The sequence below is a fragment of the Sinohyriopsis cumingii genome, chromosome 10, assembly GCF_028554795.1.
Source record: "Sinohyriopsis cumingii isolate HCF-2022 chromosome 10, ASM2855479v2, whole genome shotgun sequence".
NCBI lineage: Eukaryota > Metazoa > Mollusca > Bivalvia > Unionida > Unionidae > Sinohyriopsis > Sinohyriopsis cumingii.
In genome coordinates, this window is record NC_142970.1 from 45,334,791 (window position 1) to 45,348,719 (window position 13,929).

General features: G+C 35.0%; 1 protein-coding gene across 2 annotated transcripts in view; it reads left to right on the forward strand.

The window, feature by feature from the left end:
- Positions 1-13,929, forward strand: part of LOC149789964 (uncharacterized) — a 112,026-nt gene that overhangs the window by 53,276 nt on the left and 44,821 nt on the right. For both annotated transcript variants that reach the window (XM_089972050.1, XM_089972051.1), the window contains 4 exons: positions 1,093-1,221; positions 4,955-5,090; positions 7,594-7,697; positions 11,569-11,671. In XM_089972050.1, coding sequence (XP_089828176.1) covers positions 1,093-1,221; positions 4,955-5,090; positions 7,594-7,697; positions 11,569-11,671 — 472 coding nt within the window. The remainder of the gene's footprint in view (positions 1-1,092; positions 1,222-4,954; positions 5,091-7,593; positions 7,698-11,568; positions 11,672-13,929) is intronic.

A 13,929-nucleotide genomic window follows, 5' to 3' on the forward strand; every position in this document is an offset into this window, starting at 1 on the left:
TTTTTTTATAAGATTGGTTTGGCTTGTTACCATGGTGGAGGCCTATTTCTGTTCCAGATTTGATCAGACTTGGAATTTTTACTTATATTATCAAGATCTTATACACGTTTGACCATGAGCAAGAAATTATGCCTCTTAATGATTCATTTTTCTTTTAAAGTTACAGTGGAACATTGAGAATCTTTACTGATGTGTCCTATTATCCATCTCTTAGTTCAGACCCTTCCTTCTTTACTGAATGGTATATCTGTCTACATGTACTGTAATTAAAATTATTAAAAAAGATATATAATCTTTAATAACTTTAATTATGTACAGAAAATTATTAGATGTTATTGAAGAAGATATATATGCAAGAAGGGATAAAAGAAAACAGAATAAGCTATAACACAAATTTTTTAAAACCATTCCATATTTTATTTGATCTTATATTTTTTAACTTTTGTTGAGATATTATGCTACCATGTTTCTGTGGCAAGTTGATCACTCAAAAGACAAGTTTAGTTTTTCAGCCAGCTTGCTTGGGGCTAGCTGATTTGTATCAGATATACTCAGACATATTGTTGCCAGTAATACTCAAGGATATGTATGCTTGTAAAAACGGAGACATTTTGCTTGATATTATTTTCTGAACTTGAGTGCTTTCCCATTTCTCAAATGTTTCCAAATGTCATTGGATTCAGTAAAATTTTAATTAGTGTTCATTATTATAAATGGATATTATATGTAGTTATGATCTTTACATTTTCATTGTTCAACATCTTTCATAAATATTTCCAGATATACATTTTTCAGGTCAGTAAATGGCTTTGGTTTTAAGACAAGCAAACAAATGTGTGATTCTTGCCATCACATAAATTGGTAAGGTCGGCTTTGAATATCAATCATGCTCTGTTAATTTTTTGTGACTTTAGATTTGTAGTCTAATAAAAAATTAATCACATGAATAATAATGAATTTACAGTATGATACCATCTTGTATAATGTTCAGTTATATTTTTATAAATATTACAGTTCATTTATGTTTTTCAAGAGCAAGTTGAAATGTTCAAATTCTTCTAAACATTTATAATTTCCTTTATACCATTTCAGTTTCCACAAATTGGAGAGTTGATACTGAGGAGGTTGGTGATTCAATTTAAACGAGGATTTAAAAGAAATGACAAGAATATCTGTCTGTCGTCCACAAGATTCATTGCTCATTTGGTCAACCAGCAAATGGTATGTTCACATTATGTTATTTTGTCCTGTTGGCCAGTGACATGGCATAGGTAGCACATCTTTAGTGGCAAAAGTTTTGGCAATAGTTAACGACCTCAGAGATCTTCAGAGATGGTCCCATGGCATGCGATCACATGATTTGTGCAAAATTTCTACAAATTCACACACTTGGAAAGCAGTGATGCATGAAATCTCCCGCAGATAGTTTCTCGTTGCTATATGAAAATGTACTCAGCACAGTATACAATTTTTATTCAGCCATTCACTTTTAAAGAGCTTGTCACAACAAAAGTCAAGCCGTTAGAATTATTGTAGTGCTTGTTGTGATGTGTAATTTTTCATAACTGATTACACGTCTGGTTTCATCGGCTTGACGTGATTGGTTGTTAAACTAAATTTGATTGGCACATTGGGCCCTGGAACAAGCATTCAGCCTTAGTTGGAACATTGCATCAAAGATGTTTTAAAAATGCACATTTATAATACAGGCTATCTAAAAGACCAAAAATGACTGATTACCAGCATCATTCATCTTTTGATGTCTTTTTCATTGGGCAAATACTGGCTGATCACAGTGATGAGGGCACTTTATTTTTAAAGTTAGAAGTATATCAGATTATTGGAGCTGGAGAAGTGTTAATGGAGTCACCAGTGAGTGATTTTGAAACTAAAAAAAGGTGTTAAATATGAGTATGATATACATGCTGGATGGACAAAAACAATCAGCATGACGGACAACCTCTCATTTCAGCTGTGTTTCAAAATTGAATGTAGAAAGGGGAGACAAGTAAAATTAAAATACAGACAATTTAAAAGTAGATTGCACTTTTCGTTTCTTTTCTTGTCACAATTTAGCTCTGTGGGATTATGAGCAACAAAACCATATGGCCTTATTATAAAGGTTACTGTGAATATAATAAATAAGAATGAGGAAATGAAAATAAGAAATAGAGATATTTATTTGATGAAAATACCTCTCTTTGAACAAGTAGAATATGGCATTAATGGGCTTAAAATCCTAATACAGCATTGTGGAACAGTAAATTTATCATATTAGTCAGTAGAGTGCAAATTCAAGAAAATTAAACATTGGTAAAACTTAAGTTTGTGAAAAGTCTAAATTTGAAACAGAAGTATCCAAAAGACAAACCTGTGAGCTGTGGAAAATTGTACACACTAACCATAAGAACAATTTTCAAACTTGTTCCATCTGGCTAATGCTAGCTATGTATGTGCCTCTTCAGACAACAGAATGTGGGGGGGGGGTCTCGGTACAGAACAATATTTTTACACTTATAAGGAACAGGTTAAGCTCAGAAACAGTCAATAGATTAATGCTTTTACAACTAGAGGCAACAACTTGTAAAGATTTTGATTTTAATATGGATTTTACAGAGTGGATCAGGAAGAAAAGAGAGATGGACATTGAAGTATTATGTAAATATTGAACTGTGGCCATTTCCTTCTTTCCCCTCATTTTTCTTTACTTCGACCTTAATTTTCTGACAAGGGAGTTAAATCCCCCCATATGATAAAATCCTGGGAGCATCTCTGCATCTTCGAGGTCAATCCTATGGATTGCTGCCATTCAGACCACCTCAGCTATTAGTGAAACAAGGATAGACTGAGAAGTGGCAAATGCATCAGACTGGTTTTTTTTTATTCACAACTTATCGGTCAGTCCAGTTATACAGTAGCCAAGGTGGATCACGAAGAAAGAGATCAAGATAGATTGTGCGTTCCTTTTTGGGAAGAAATTTCTGGTGAAGGCAGTGTATTATTTTTCTTTAGATTACTGCACAAACATGGATCTGAGGCTTCTTTTTATCTCAGAAATAGCCAAGTTGGTCCAAATGATAAAAGAGTAACTTTAAAAAGCATTAACTGTTCCTGTAAATGTGTTTCTAATATAGTTGTCCACTGTGTTTCAAGTGAAATATTGGATAAGTTCATTAATCTTTTCATAACTTTTAGCTTCGGAACTTTTTAAATGATAGTGTTTGCTTTGTTAGGTTGAAAAAGCTATTTCATTAGCTTCCAAAATACCACATTTGTATGGTGGGCAGTAAAATTGTAATGCAGTGTATATTTGAAGGCACCAGAAGTTACTGTATTAGGCAAAAATCACATCTCCACTAAGTTATATATTTAATATATTTTATCATGAAAAGCCATTCAAAGTTCACTACATAAACATTATTGGGCTTAATTGGGAAAATTTGGGAGCAGGTGCTAGTGTTTAGCAAGGTGACATCAGCTTTGCTTTTTTTATGTATTGAAATGAAATTTAATTGACAAAGGCAATTATTTTGGCTGAATAACCTTTAGTATTACTTTCAGATAGGCACATAACATAGAAGACTTGGTTATAGGAGTTTACATAATTCAGTACATTAAAAGATTCAACACAAGATGAAAATTTTCATATCAAGGCAATGTTTGGTGTGTCAAGACTTTTTTTTTCTTCAGTATTGTTAGCAAGTGTCTCTCTAAATATGAGACTATATATGTGTTAATATTGTATCTTCAAATAAAATCCATTAAATATTGATAGATCATGAATTAAATATTGACTGATGACAGCAAAAAATTATTTTCCTCTCATTACCATCCTTTGAAAGAGATAATAGTTTAGTTTGAGATCTTGGGTAGTAATGTGGATCTGTTTGTCAGGCCAACAAGGTTTCTACAGCTGTATGTGACCTGATTAGGGAAGAATATATCAGATGTACATGTGTTTAACTTCCAACGAGTTGCAAATTGCATGGACCCTATTCTGCCATCACATTGTGTGTAGACGTATCGGGAACTATGAGGTTTGTTAGGACTAACTATGAGGTTTGTTAGGACTAACTATGACATTTGTTAGGACTAACTGTGAGGTTTGTTAAGACTAACTATGAGGTTTGTTAGGACTAACTATGAGGTTTGTTGCGACCAATCATGGAACACATATAAACCTAGTCTACTGGCATGTTATGCATTGGCAGATCAGGGTATGTCTTGGTTGCATTTGTACTAAACTTTTTGAGGTATATGAACATTTTTCTGAATTGTATCATTCCAGAGTTATAAAAATCTGTTGAATGATGGGGGGGGGGCATAGATTACACAATGGTAACTAATACCCATGCTACCTCACTATGTACCTTGTCATGCCATGGTTTGATCCCTGGTTTCAGCAAGTGTGAAAGTATGTTGTTGTTGTTGTTGTTGTAGGGTTTAACGCCATTTTTCAGCACACGATAGGCTATACATGGCGGCCAGTATTGATGGTGGAGGAAGAACCCAGGAAAACCCCAGAAAGAACCACTGACCCACGAGTGAAAGTATGTGGTTGGTCATCAAAAGTCAGTGATTTCTACCTGGCATTGAGCACAAGTTTGATTTTTGACGAATCAGAGAGACACATTATCTACGAAGTAATATCATTTGTGTTTGGCTGGAACAAAATCACAAGCTAAAACACATAAGTTTAATGATTTTCAGGTCACTTATCCATGGAGGAAGTGGATTCAAAGACAACACAATAATGAAATCAGAACTAACAAGAGATTGTTGCGTAAAACTTGTGGTGCAGTGAACAGTTAAGAAGTAGTTTAAAACTTTGGATGTTGCAATTTCTTATTAATTGCATTGAGAAGAGACACTGCAAGTTTGCCTATATCTACCACTCATAGACTGCAATAGACATTATGCTTTTGTAATATTGCTCACGTGTTTAATTACACAGGTCCATGAAGTACTATCACTGGAGATTCTAACCCTCCTACTTGAGACCCCAACAGATGATTCTGTAGAAGTAGCCATTGCCTTCCTAAAGGAATGTGGTCAGAAGTTAACGGAAGTCTCACTGAGGGGTATTAATGGTAAGTGTTCTCAAACTCATCAGAAAGTGTTACGACTTAGTTGGTTTTCAAGGGTGTATATATAGTGAATGTTTTTACCTATGCTAAGTCATATTGAAATGTGTATGGACTGTGCACCACCTGTGTTAACTCGTATTGGAATGTATGTGAACCTGTTTTAATTCAAATTAGAATGTGTATGCACCTGTGTTAACTAATACTGGAATGTATGTGTACCTATTTTAATTCCAGTTGGAATGTGTATGTACCTGTGTTAACTAATATTGGAATGTTATATGTACAGCTCTTCCCCATTTACTTTGCTATAAAGCATTTCCAGATATAATGTGGTAATGCGTGGGCCCCATAATACAAACTATAAAAATTATAATTTAACAATACATTTTAAAATAATTTTCAACATCAGCAGAAAACTTGACATCAGAACTACTGTACTCTATTTAGACATTACTGGAACATGTTTTTACAGTCACATTTTAACTCAAATTAGCCACTGTTATACTTGTAAGATATTGTGTTCCTAACGGGCTATTGTACACCCGAAATCACCCATGTCTCTAATAAGCCATAATTGTCATCGGTCTGTGTCATCTATTGTATTTGGCTAAAGTATATGACTGTTGAATTTACATTTAGAACTAAAGCCACCTCAGCAGATCAGTGTCTTAATCTCTGTAAACACAGCAGGCCAATTATACAGAAGACCAGCTTGATGCCGGTCATTTTATACTGACAACAGATCACAGAAAGAATTACTAGTGGCATGTCTTTTGCACTTGCTTCCACTTTCTGTAATTTGTTGCAGTGCAGCCCAGAAGGTTCTCCTTTGCATAATGTATGTAGGTATATTCAAACAGTTAAATGTCAATTGCTAGTAAAATCAGATTTAAAACTGAGTTCAGTATTATCAGTATTTATGAATTGATCAAGACATTTAATCTTGCAGTGGAGGAAAAGGAATGCTTTATTATGTGAATAAGATCGTGGTTTTGAGTGATTCATGGACAATGATGTTTAAGAGGCTAAAGCTATGCTACAGGGACATTTTAACTCATTTGACTATGTTCAGCACTGGACCAAATTAATGATGACTGCCCCACTACTGGATGTAAGACTGATGCTAACCATGTCGAGTTCTTCCTACATTAAAGAAATGCCTTGAAAATTGTGCAGCTGAGAAATATAGACTTCACATAAAGAAAACAAATACGGTAGATCTCAAACAACATAAAATCACGAAATACTGCCAGTCGGAAATGCTTATTTTTTTTGGGAATTAGTACTTGTTGTGAACAAATGTGTTTGTTTCAGACACCATTGGATTTTAAATGTATTACATGTATGTAAATTTGTCATTATGTTGGCTTTTTTAAATGTTATTCTGTGTTTTGGAATTGATAAAAGTGTGCTGAACAAGATGTGACATCACTCAGTCATATGTAACTGATGTTTTGAACTGAAAACAGTTCTTGATAAAAACAACTTGACATTTCAGTGCACTTGTTACAGATCAGTGTTCAGTTTTTTAATTGTTAAGTGTGTGTTAAAGTGGTACAAATGCAATTATGAGATTTTAATTAGCAAAGAATAAAGCGTTTAGCATCAGCCATCAGCCTCAAGTGTAACCAAATTTGATTTTTTTTCTTCAAGTGGTAACATTTTTTCTCATTTTTGATCACTTTAAACTTTATGCACTTGTAGATAGAAAGTATGAATGGCAAATATATTTATTAAAATGAGGTTATTTGCATCATTGTTTTTGATATTACTAATGACAGTATGGGTTGAAAAATCAACCTGAAGCATGGTGTTATTTTATAGACTTTTTAAACTATCATTATTTGAGAGAATTAAATGTATAAATGCCATGCAGTGAAAAAAAACACTAATTTACACAACCAAACATTACTCTTCATTTGTCTGATGTGTTGTTATTACTGCATCCCAGCCTAACACACAAGTGTACTCATAATTTTCAATCATTTTCACTATACTGCTGTTTGGTACAAAATGTGGTCAGCAGTTATGAACCCTGACTACCATGTTATAACGGGAGATCTGTACCAGTCTTAACTCAGATTGGAATGTGTATATACTTCTGTCCTGTGTTAAGTCAGGAATGCATGTGTACCTTTTACTAACTCGTATTGGAATGTTTTCTGTACCCATGTTAACTTGTATAGGAATATGTGTGTACATGTGTTAACTCATATTGAAGTGTGTGTGTGTGTGAATTCGGAGTGTGATTTGATCAGAAATACTTGATACAGATGCAGTGTATCTGTCTTATTTTTGGTACTTAACCCTTAGATAATTTCAAAGGCAGGTTGAAACTTGGGTTACACTTTGTGCACACTAACAGTGCATTACTGTGCTGTCTTTGGCAGAAAATGTGTAAACGATGTTTTGTTTTATTGTTGCAAAAATATAATGCTTCTTAACAATATCCATGATTAACATGGAACCTATGGGAGTCTTACAATTTGAACATTCTACATTTTAGCAATCTTTGAGAGACTGAGGAATGTTCTTCATGAAGGAACCATTGATACCAGAGTGCAGTATATGATTGAAGTGATGTTTGCTATCAGAAAAGATGGCTTTAAGGTAAGCAGTTAACAATTCAGACTCAACAATAGCAGTATTCTATTAATGCAGTCTTATGGCTACTGCCACCTCCTGCTTCATCATTGGCCTCTTACAGAATTCTTATATCCATCAGTCTTTCACTGAAGAAAGACCAGCCTTCGTTCAGACAGATACCACAATCTGTTCAAGTTGCTGACCTTTTGCCCTGCTCTGAAAGGCATTTTCAAGACCAAAAAGTTAACAGGTGGTTCTTTTCAAATTTAAATCTGACATGCATCAAGAAAGATCCAGCTGCTGACAGAGACAGTGCAGGCCTGGGAATAATACATACTGTATATCCTTTGGTCTGGCAACATAACACCTGAGGGTAAGACTTTCATGACAAACATGAGGCTTAGCTGAGTGTCTGATGCAAAATTTTGATCCCAGTGTTCGAATTATCTTACAATGAAGGACTCTTTCTAACATTTCTGAATGAAAAATGTGGGTTGAAGTCAAAATGGCATATTGTGAAAACTCATATAACTTTCAAAGAGCAAAACATCTATTGAGAATCTTCTACCTAATGGCTTGGTGCTCAGCATTAAGAGGTTAGTGTTAGGACTGGTCGGCCCGGTGTCAGGATAATGTGACAGGGTAGGACATCATGCTACATGTCTGCGGCATGATGCCCCAGTGCTAGACATCACTATAAACTGCCACATTGCAGACATCGTAGCGATATGACTGAAAAATTGTTAAAGCTACGTTAAAAATCCAAATCACATCACATCTACCTAATGGTAGAGCTTAAAAAGATAGGTTTACACTGAATAATTCAGTGTAAGGTTTAAATTGCATTTAAACTCATTTTAACTTTCAAAGAAAAGTGGTTGAAACAGCTATGGCAGTGTCAATACAAAGCATCCATACGCAGGGCCAGCGCTACCATATAGGCAAACTAGGCAGCTGCCTAGGGTGCTGATTTCAGGGGGCGCATTTAAAAAAATATATATATTTGTTATAAATTTTGAAATTCATAATTTATGGGGCGGGGTTGGGGGCTAGAATCTAACCTTGCCTAGGGTGCCAGATAGTCTGGCTGGGTCTGGCGCCGGCCCTGTCCATACATGAGATAGAATGTGCAACATCACCAATGTTGAGAGGTCAAAAAAGTAAAATTAACTCTTTATCCATAAGATTAATTGAGACAGACAAACAATTAAATTATTCTCCATTCTACTTTGATTGAGATAGAATGCATTGACTCTTCAGAAATAAAAATGAGAATTGTCAACATAGCACAAAAAAATATAATAACAACATTAACACATTAATCCCTGTAGGTTTTTGTCAGTTTAGCATGAAACTGGAGTAGGAAACATATTTTGAAAGCCTTTTCTAAATGCATCCAAAAACACCAAAATACCAGGTGATCTTTCAATAATATACTGCCTAGTTGTGTTAGGGACATCGTTTTTTGTTGGCTATTTGCAGACCTGCCAACCCTACTGAAAAAAATCGGGAGAATCCCGATTTTTGGACCTATCTCCCGATTCCCCGATTTTTAAGAAAAACTCCCGATTTTTCAGCTCCTCGAGAAAAAAAAAATCTGTATTTTTTTTTTACAAAAATGGCATTTTCCGTTTCCCTGTTTCTGTAGCTGGATTTTCTGTGTCTGGTATGTTTCTTAGTACTTTACCATATCCGGCTTGATTTGGATCATTTCCGGTTTTCATCTGCCAGTTTTTAAGCTGGATTCAGAACAGTTTTGACAGAACCAACCAAGCTCTACAGCATGACAAGCCCCTAATTCACAAGACCAGAGACATTCTACTCTCTATGTACCGAGAATTCCTTTCTATTGTTATTAAGCCAAAGTACATTGTTGACAAGACAGACATCACAGCAATTCATGTAAAAGATGAAAGTTTGTACATTCATTCTCAGGACTTGTACTTGGGTGAGGCAACCAACAAACTTCTAGAGAAGATGAATAATGAAGCACAGTTAAAGACTGTAGGGCATTTCTGATCAAATCACTGTCATACATGAAGGAAAAATTTCCATTAAAGAATGACTTACTCATTCATGCAAGCATTGCAGATGTGGCTAAACGATCTCTAGCATCATTTAAGGACCTGGCCTTTTTCTCCAGCCGAATGGAAGGAATCAACACTGATGATCTACATAGAGAGTTTCAGCTGTACCAAAGTTACAATTTAGACACAGAATTGAATATGGAAAGAGCAGATCATCAGTGGGTTGCTCTCGGGGGAAAAAAAAGGATGGATCTGGCCAACTGTTGTTTCCAACCCTAGGGAGAGTAATGCTATCAGTACTTTCAATATCGCAAAGCAACAGCAGTGCTGAGAGAGCATTCTCAATGGTCAGAAAAAAACAGAACTAGTCAAAGAGCCAGCCTGTCAGCATCAACCCTGGAAGCTATTCTTATTAGCAAATTTGGTACCCAAGGACAAATAAATGATGAACTTTTGCAGAAATGCAAATCTGCAACATTCAGTGGGCTGAAATAAAAAAAATATACATTGTTATCATGATATATACACCTTACTCTTGTACCTCCTGATTTTTTACCCTGCCTCCTGATTTTTAATGGTGATTTTCCTGATTTTGATTTTTTCAATGTTGGCAGGTCTGTATTTGGCTTGCGCAAAAGCAGAATGCTAAAAGTTGGAGTTCTCAAATCAGGACACAAAATCAGATCCAGACAATGGGCAAATTTCGAATAGAACAAAATTGATTCCAAAAATTGAGGTTTTCCCTCTGTATTTTGTGGTGCAACTAAAAATTCCAGATTATTTGATATCATTGTAGAGCTACATCTGTCTACCTTTCTATAATACCACACACTTTAGTGTATCATTCATGATGTTACAGAGCTCAGCAGTAGGCTACTACTTCCTGCCACGTTAACTCGTCGCTAGGGATTAATGTATTAAATACAGGGTGGGCATATAATGTACCATTGATGGGTCTCTTTTTGTTTTTTATTTCTCACTCAAAACTTAACTTGATTCATGGCATCACAAAAATGCAGGGGCTAAAGGTAAAATGGAAAGTTCCATATTGTATATGTGAATAAAAAGTGGAGATCTTTTCAGAGTATTTGCACAAAAAAAGGGAAAGGACTAAGCAAACTAATTTTTCAAATGATCATGCTTGTCATTGTGAATTGAGGGTTAGACTCCAAACAGAGCCAACTGCATACATTGTGCCCATTCGTTTAAGCAATGATCTTGATGTTGGTTTGGTTTTGTGGTATTGAAACACAATTAGGTTATTAGCGCCAAGGCAATTGGAGCAAAGAGCCTTGCCTAAGGACAGACCATGGTAGCTAACCCAATCGGGTCCAGTGTTACGGTTCAAATTCACACCCCTTCAATCATGCATGCTAACTACTGAATTGCTGCAGCTCCCCGATCATAACAGTGGTAATTTTCATTTCACCATTATCCAGATCCATACATCTACATCATAATCATTCCCACACTTTACCAAAAAGTTATCATGCTTTTATGCTTATGTTGGATATGCATAAAATTATGGCAAGAAACTTAATACTTTTGAGATGTAATTACGAGTTGTCTCTAGACGTACACAGTGGTTAAGTATTTTAATTAATACATTTGATGACAATCAAAGATAGGACAGACAGGAAGAAGAAAAGGGCAGTAATGATGCAAAAACCTGTAAAAGGATAAAATAATTTAATGTATTTAATAAGGTGCACGCTTTACTTAAGAGGAGTGATTTAGATATGTTATTTTACATGCACATATGCAGTGGTTAGGGATAACAGAGAAGAACGTTAGAATAATTCTGCTTTACTTCAGACTTCTAGTTAATTATGTTTGTTGATGTGGTTTCTGTTTATTTCTTTAAACAGGACCATCCAGCAGTGATGGAGGAGTTGGATTTAGTGGAGGAGGCAGACCAGTTTACTCACATGATGACAATGGAAGATGCAAACAATGCAGAAGATATCATCAGTATGTATAGGAACTGTACTCTAATTCAATATCATCAGTATATGTAGAAACTGTACTCTAATTCAGTATCATCAGTTTGTATAGGAACTGTACTCTAATTCAGTATCATCAGTATGTATAGGAACTGTACTCTAATTCAGTATCATCAGTATGTGTAGGAACTGTACTCTAATTCAGTATCATCTGTATGCATAGGAACTGTACTTTAATTCAGTATCATCAGTATGTATAGAAACTACTCTAATTCAGTATCATCAGTATGTGTAGGAACTGTACTCAAATTCAGTATCATCAGTATGTGTAGGAACTGTACTCTAATTCAGTATCATCAGTATGCATAGGAACTGTACTTTAATTCAGTATCCTCAGTATGTGTAGGAACTATTCTAATTCAGTATCCTCAGTATGTGTAGGAACTGTACTCTAATTCAGTATCCTCAGTATGTATAGGAACTGTACTCTAATTCAGTATCCTCAGTATATATAGGAACTGTACTCTAATTCAGTATCCTCAGTATGTGTAGGAACTGTACTCTAATTCAGTATCCTCATTATGTATAGGAACTGTACTCTAATTCAGTATAAATCAGTAAGTATAGGAACTGTACTCTAATTCAGTATCATCAGTTTGTATAGGAACTGTACTCTAATTCAGTATCATCAGTATGTATAGGAACTGTACTCTAATTCAGTAATAGTATCCTTGTGAAGTCATAATGAATTGTTAATACTTATTAGAAACACTTTCTGTGAAATGTACTGTAATTCACAAACAGGCATTTGTTTTCATTATAATTATTGTAGAATATTATTGCAGCTTTAACTGCCAAGAAAGATGTCGGTGGTTCAGGTCAACATCTTTTAATACATTATGATTTGAATAATTTTATCACACTTAATAAACACTGATGAAAGAATTTAAAGCCAAAATTTTGAAAAAATCCTTGCTGCTGGCATCATGACATCTGGGACATTTGATGATGTCATAGTCAGCACAGCTGATTATGTAAAAGTGAACAAGACTTGACATTAAAGGACACTCTGAGAGGTTTAAGGCACTTTCAGAAAGATGCCCATCATTTATAGTGTACTTAAACTTGCAAAATGGTTCTATTTTTTTTTCTCAGTCTGTAAGTAAATCATCATTTAAGATGTTGAGTAAAACAAAGCAAAGGTAGACAACAAAATGATGTTGTTGTTGTTGTTATTATAGGGCTTAATGCCATTTTTCAGCACAAGATAGGCTATACATGGCGGCCAGTATTAATGGTGGAGGAAGGACCCGGGAAAACCCCGGAAAGAACCACCGACCCATGAGAAGCTACCAGCAAGCTTTCTCACAAATCCACATTGGCCGAGCTCGAGACTTGAACCCACACAGACAGAGGTGAGATGGCAGTGATCTGTGACGGACCCCAAAATGGTGTAAACACAATGGCATAAATATGAGGCATTGTTAGCTCTTGTGCGATGAGATTATGACTTGTGAAATCACTTGTTTCATTTAGTATCATTAGGTAATATAGCTTAGCAACAGTGACATAGTACATGAGATGAATGGGTGCTTTTTACGGCAGGAACCTAGGTTGTATGAAGTATAATGAATAAACATTTTTTTTTATTGTTGCAAAACAGCAATTAAAGCAGTCTTTGGTATTTTAGTCAGCAATGTTTGAGGCACAAGATTCTGCTGTATTACTATTTTTGTACAAATTATCATATACATTTGTATTTGCATGCATAAATCTTTAAATTGAATTTATGTAACTTGGTCATAGCAATATGCATATTTTGCATTGATCATACTTCTATCTTTATCTGGTGCATTATGAATCCTTCAGTTTAGGAACTTGCTCTTAACTATAACCATGGTTCAGAAGGGTAGAGAGTTGTTTAGGGTAGAATTGAATTGATAAATATGTTCTTTTTTTCGTCTTTATTTTGGGAGACAGCTTGTAGAAATAACGGTACCGATTTCATATCGACATCATCTTCACATTGTATGTGCAAGCCTGTAACTCTGAAAAAGACAAGATAAACCACATGCTGTTAATAGATAGATAGTTTTGCAGTACTTTTCATGAATTTTCTTGGGTTGGTGAGATGGGGGCCCATCATTTTAACAGAATAATTAGTCCAATCGGGTTAGTGAGATTGGGGCCCATCATTTTGAAAGAAGAGTTAGATCAATTGGGTTAGCGAGATTGGGGTCTGGGCCTATCAATTTTTACAAAAGAATTAGACCAATTTGAGGAAAA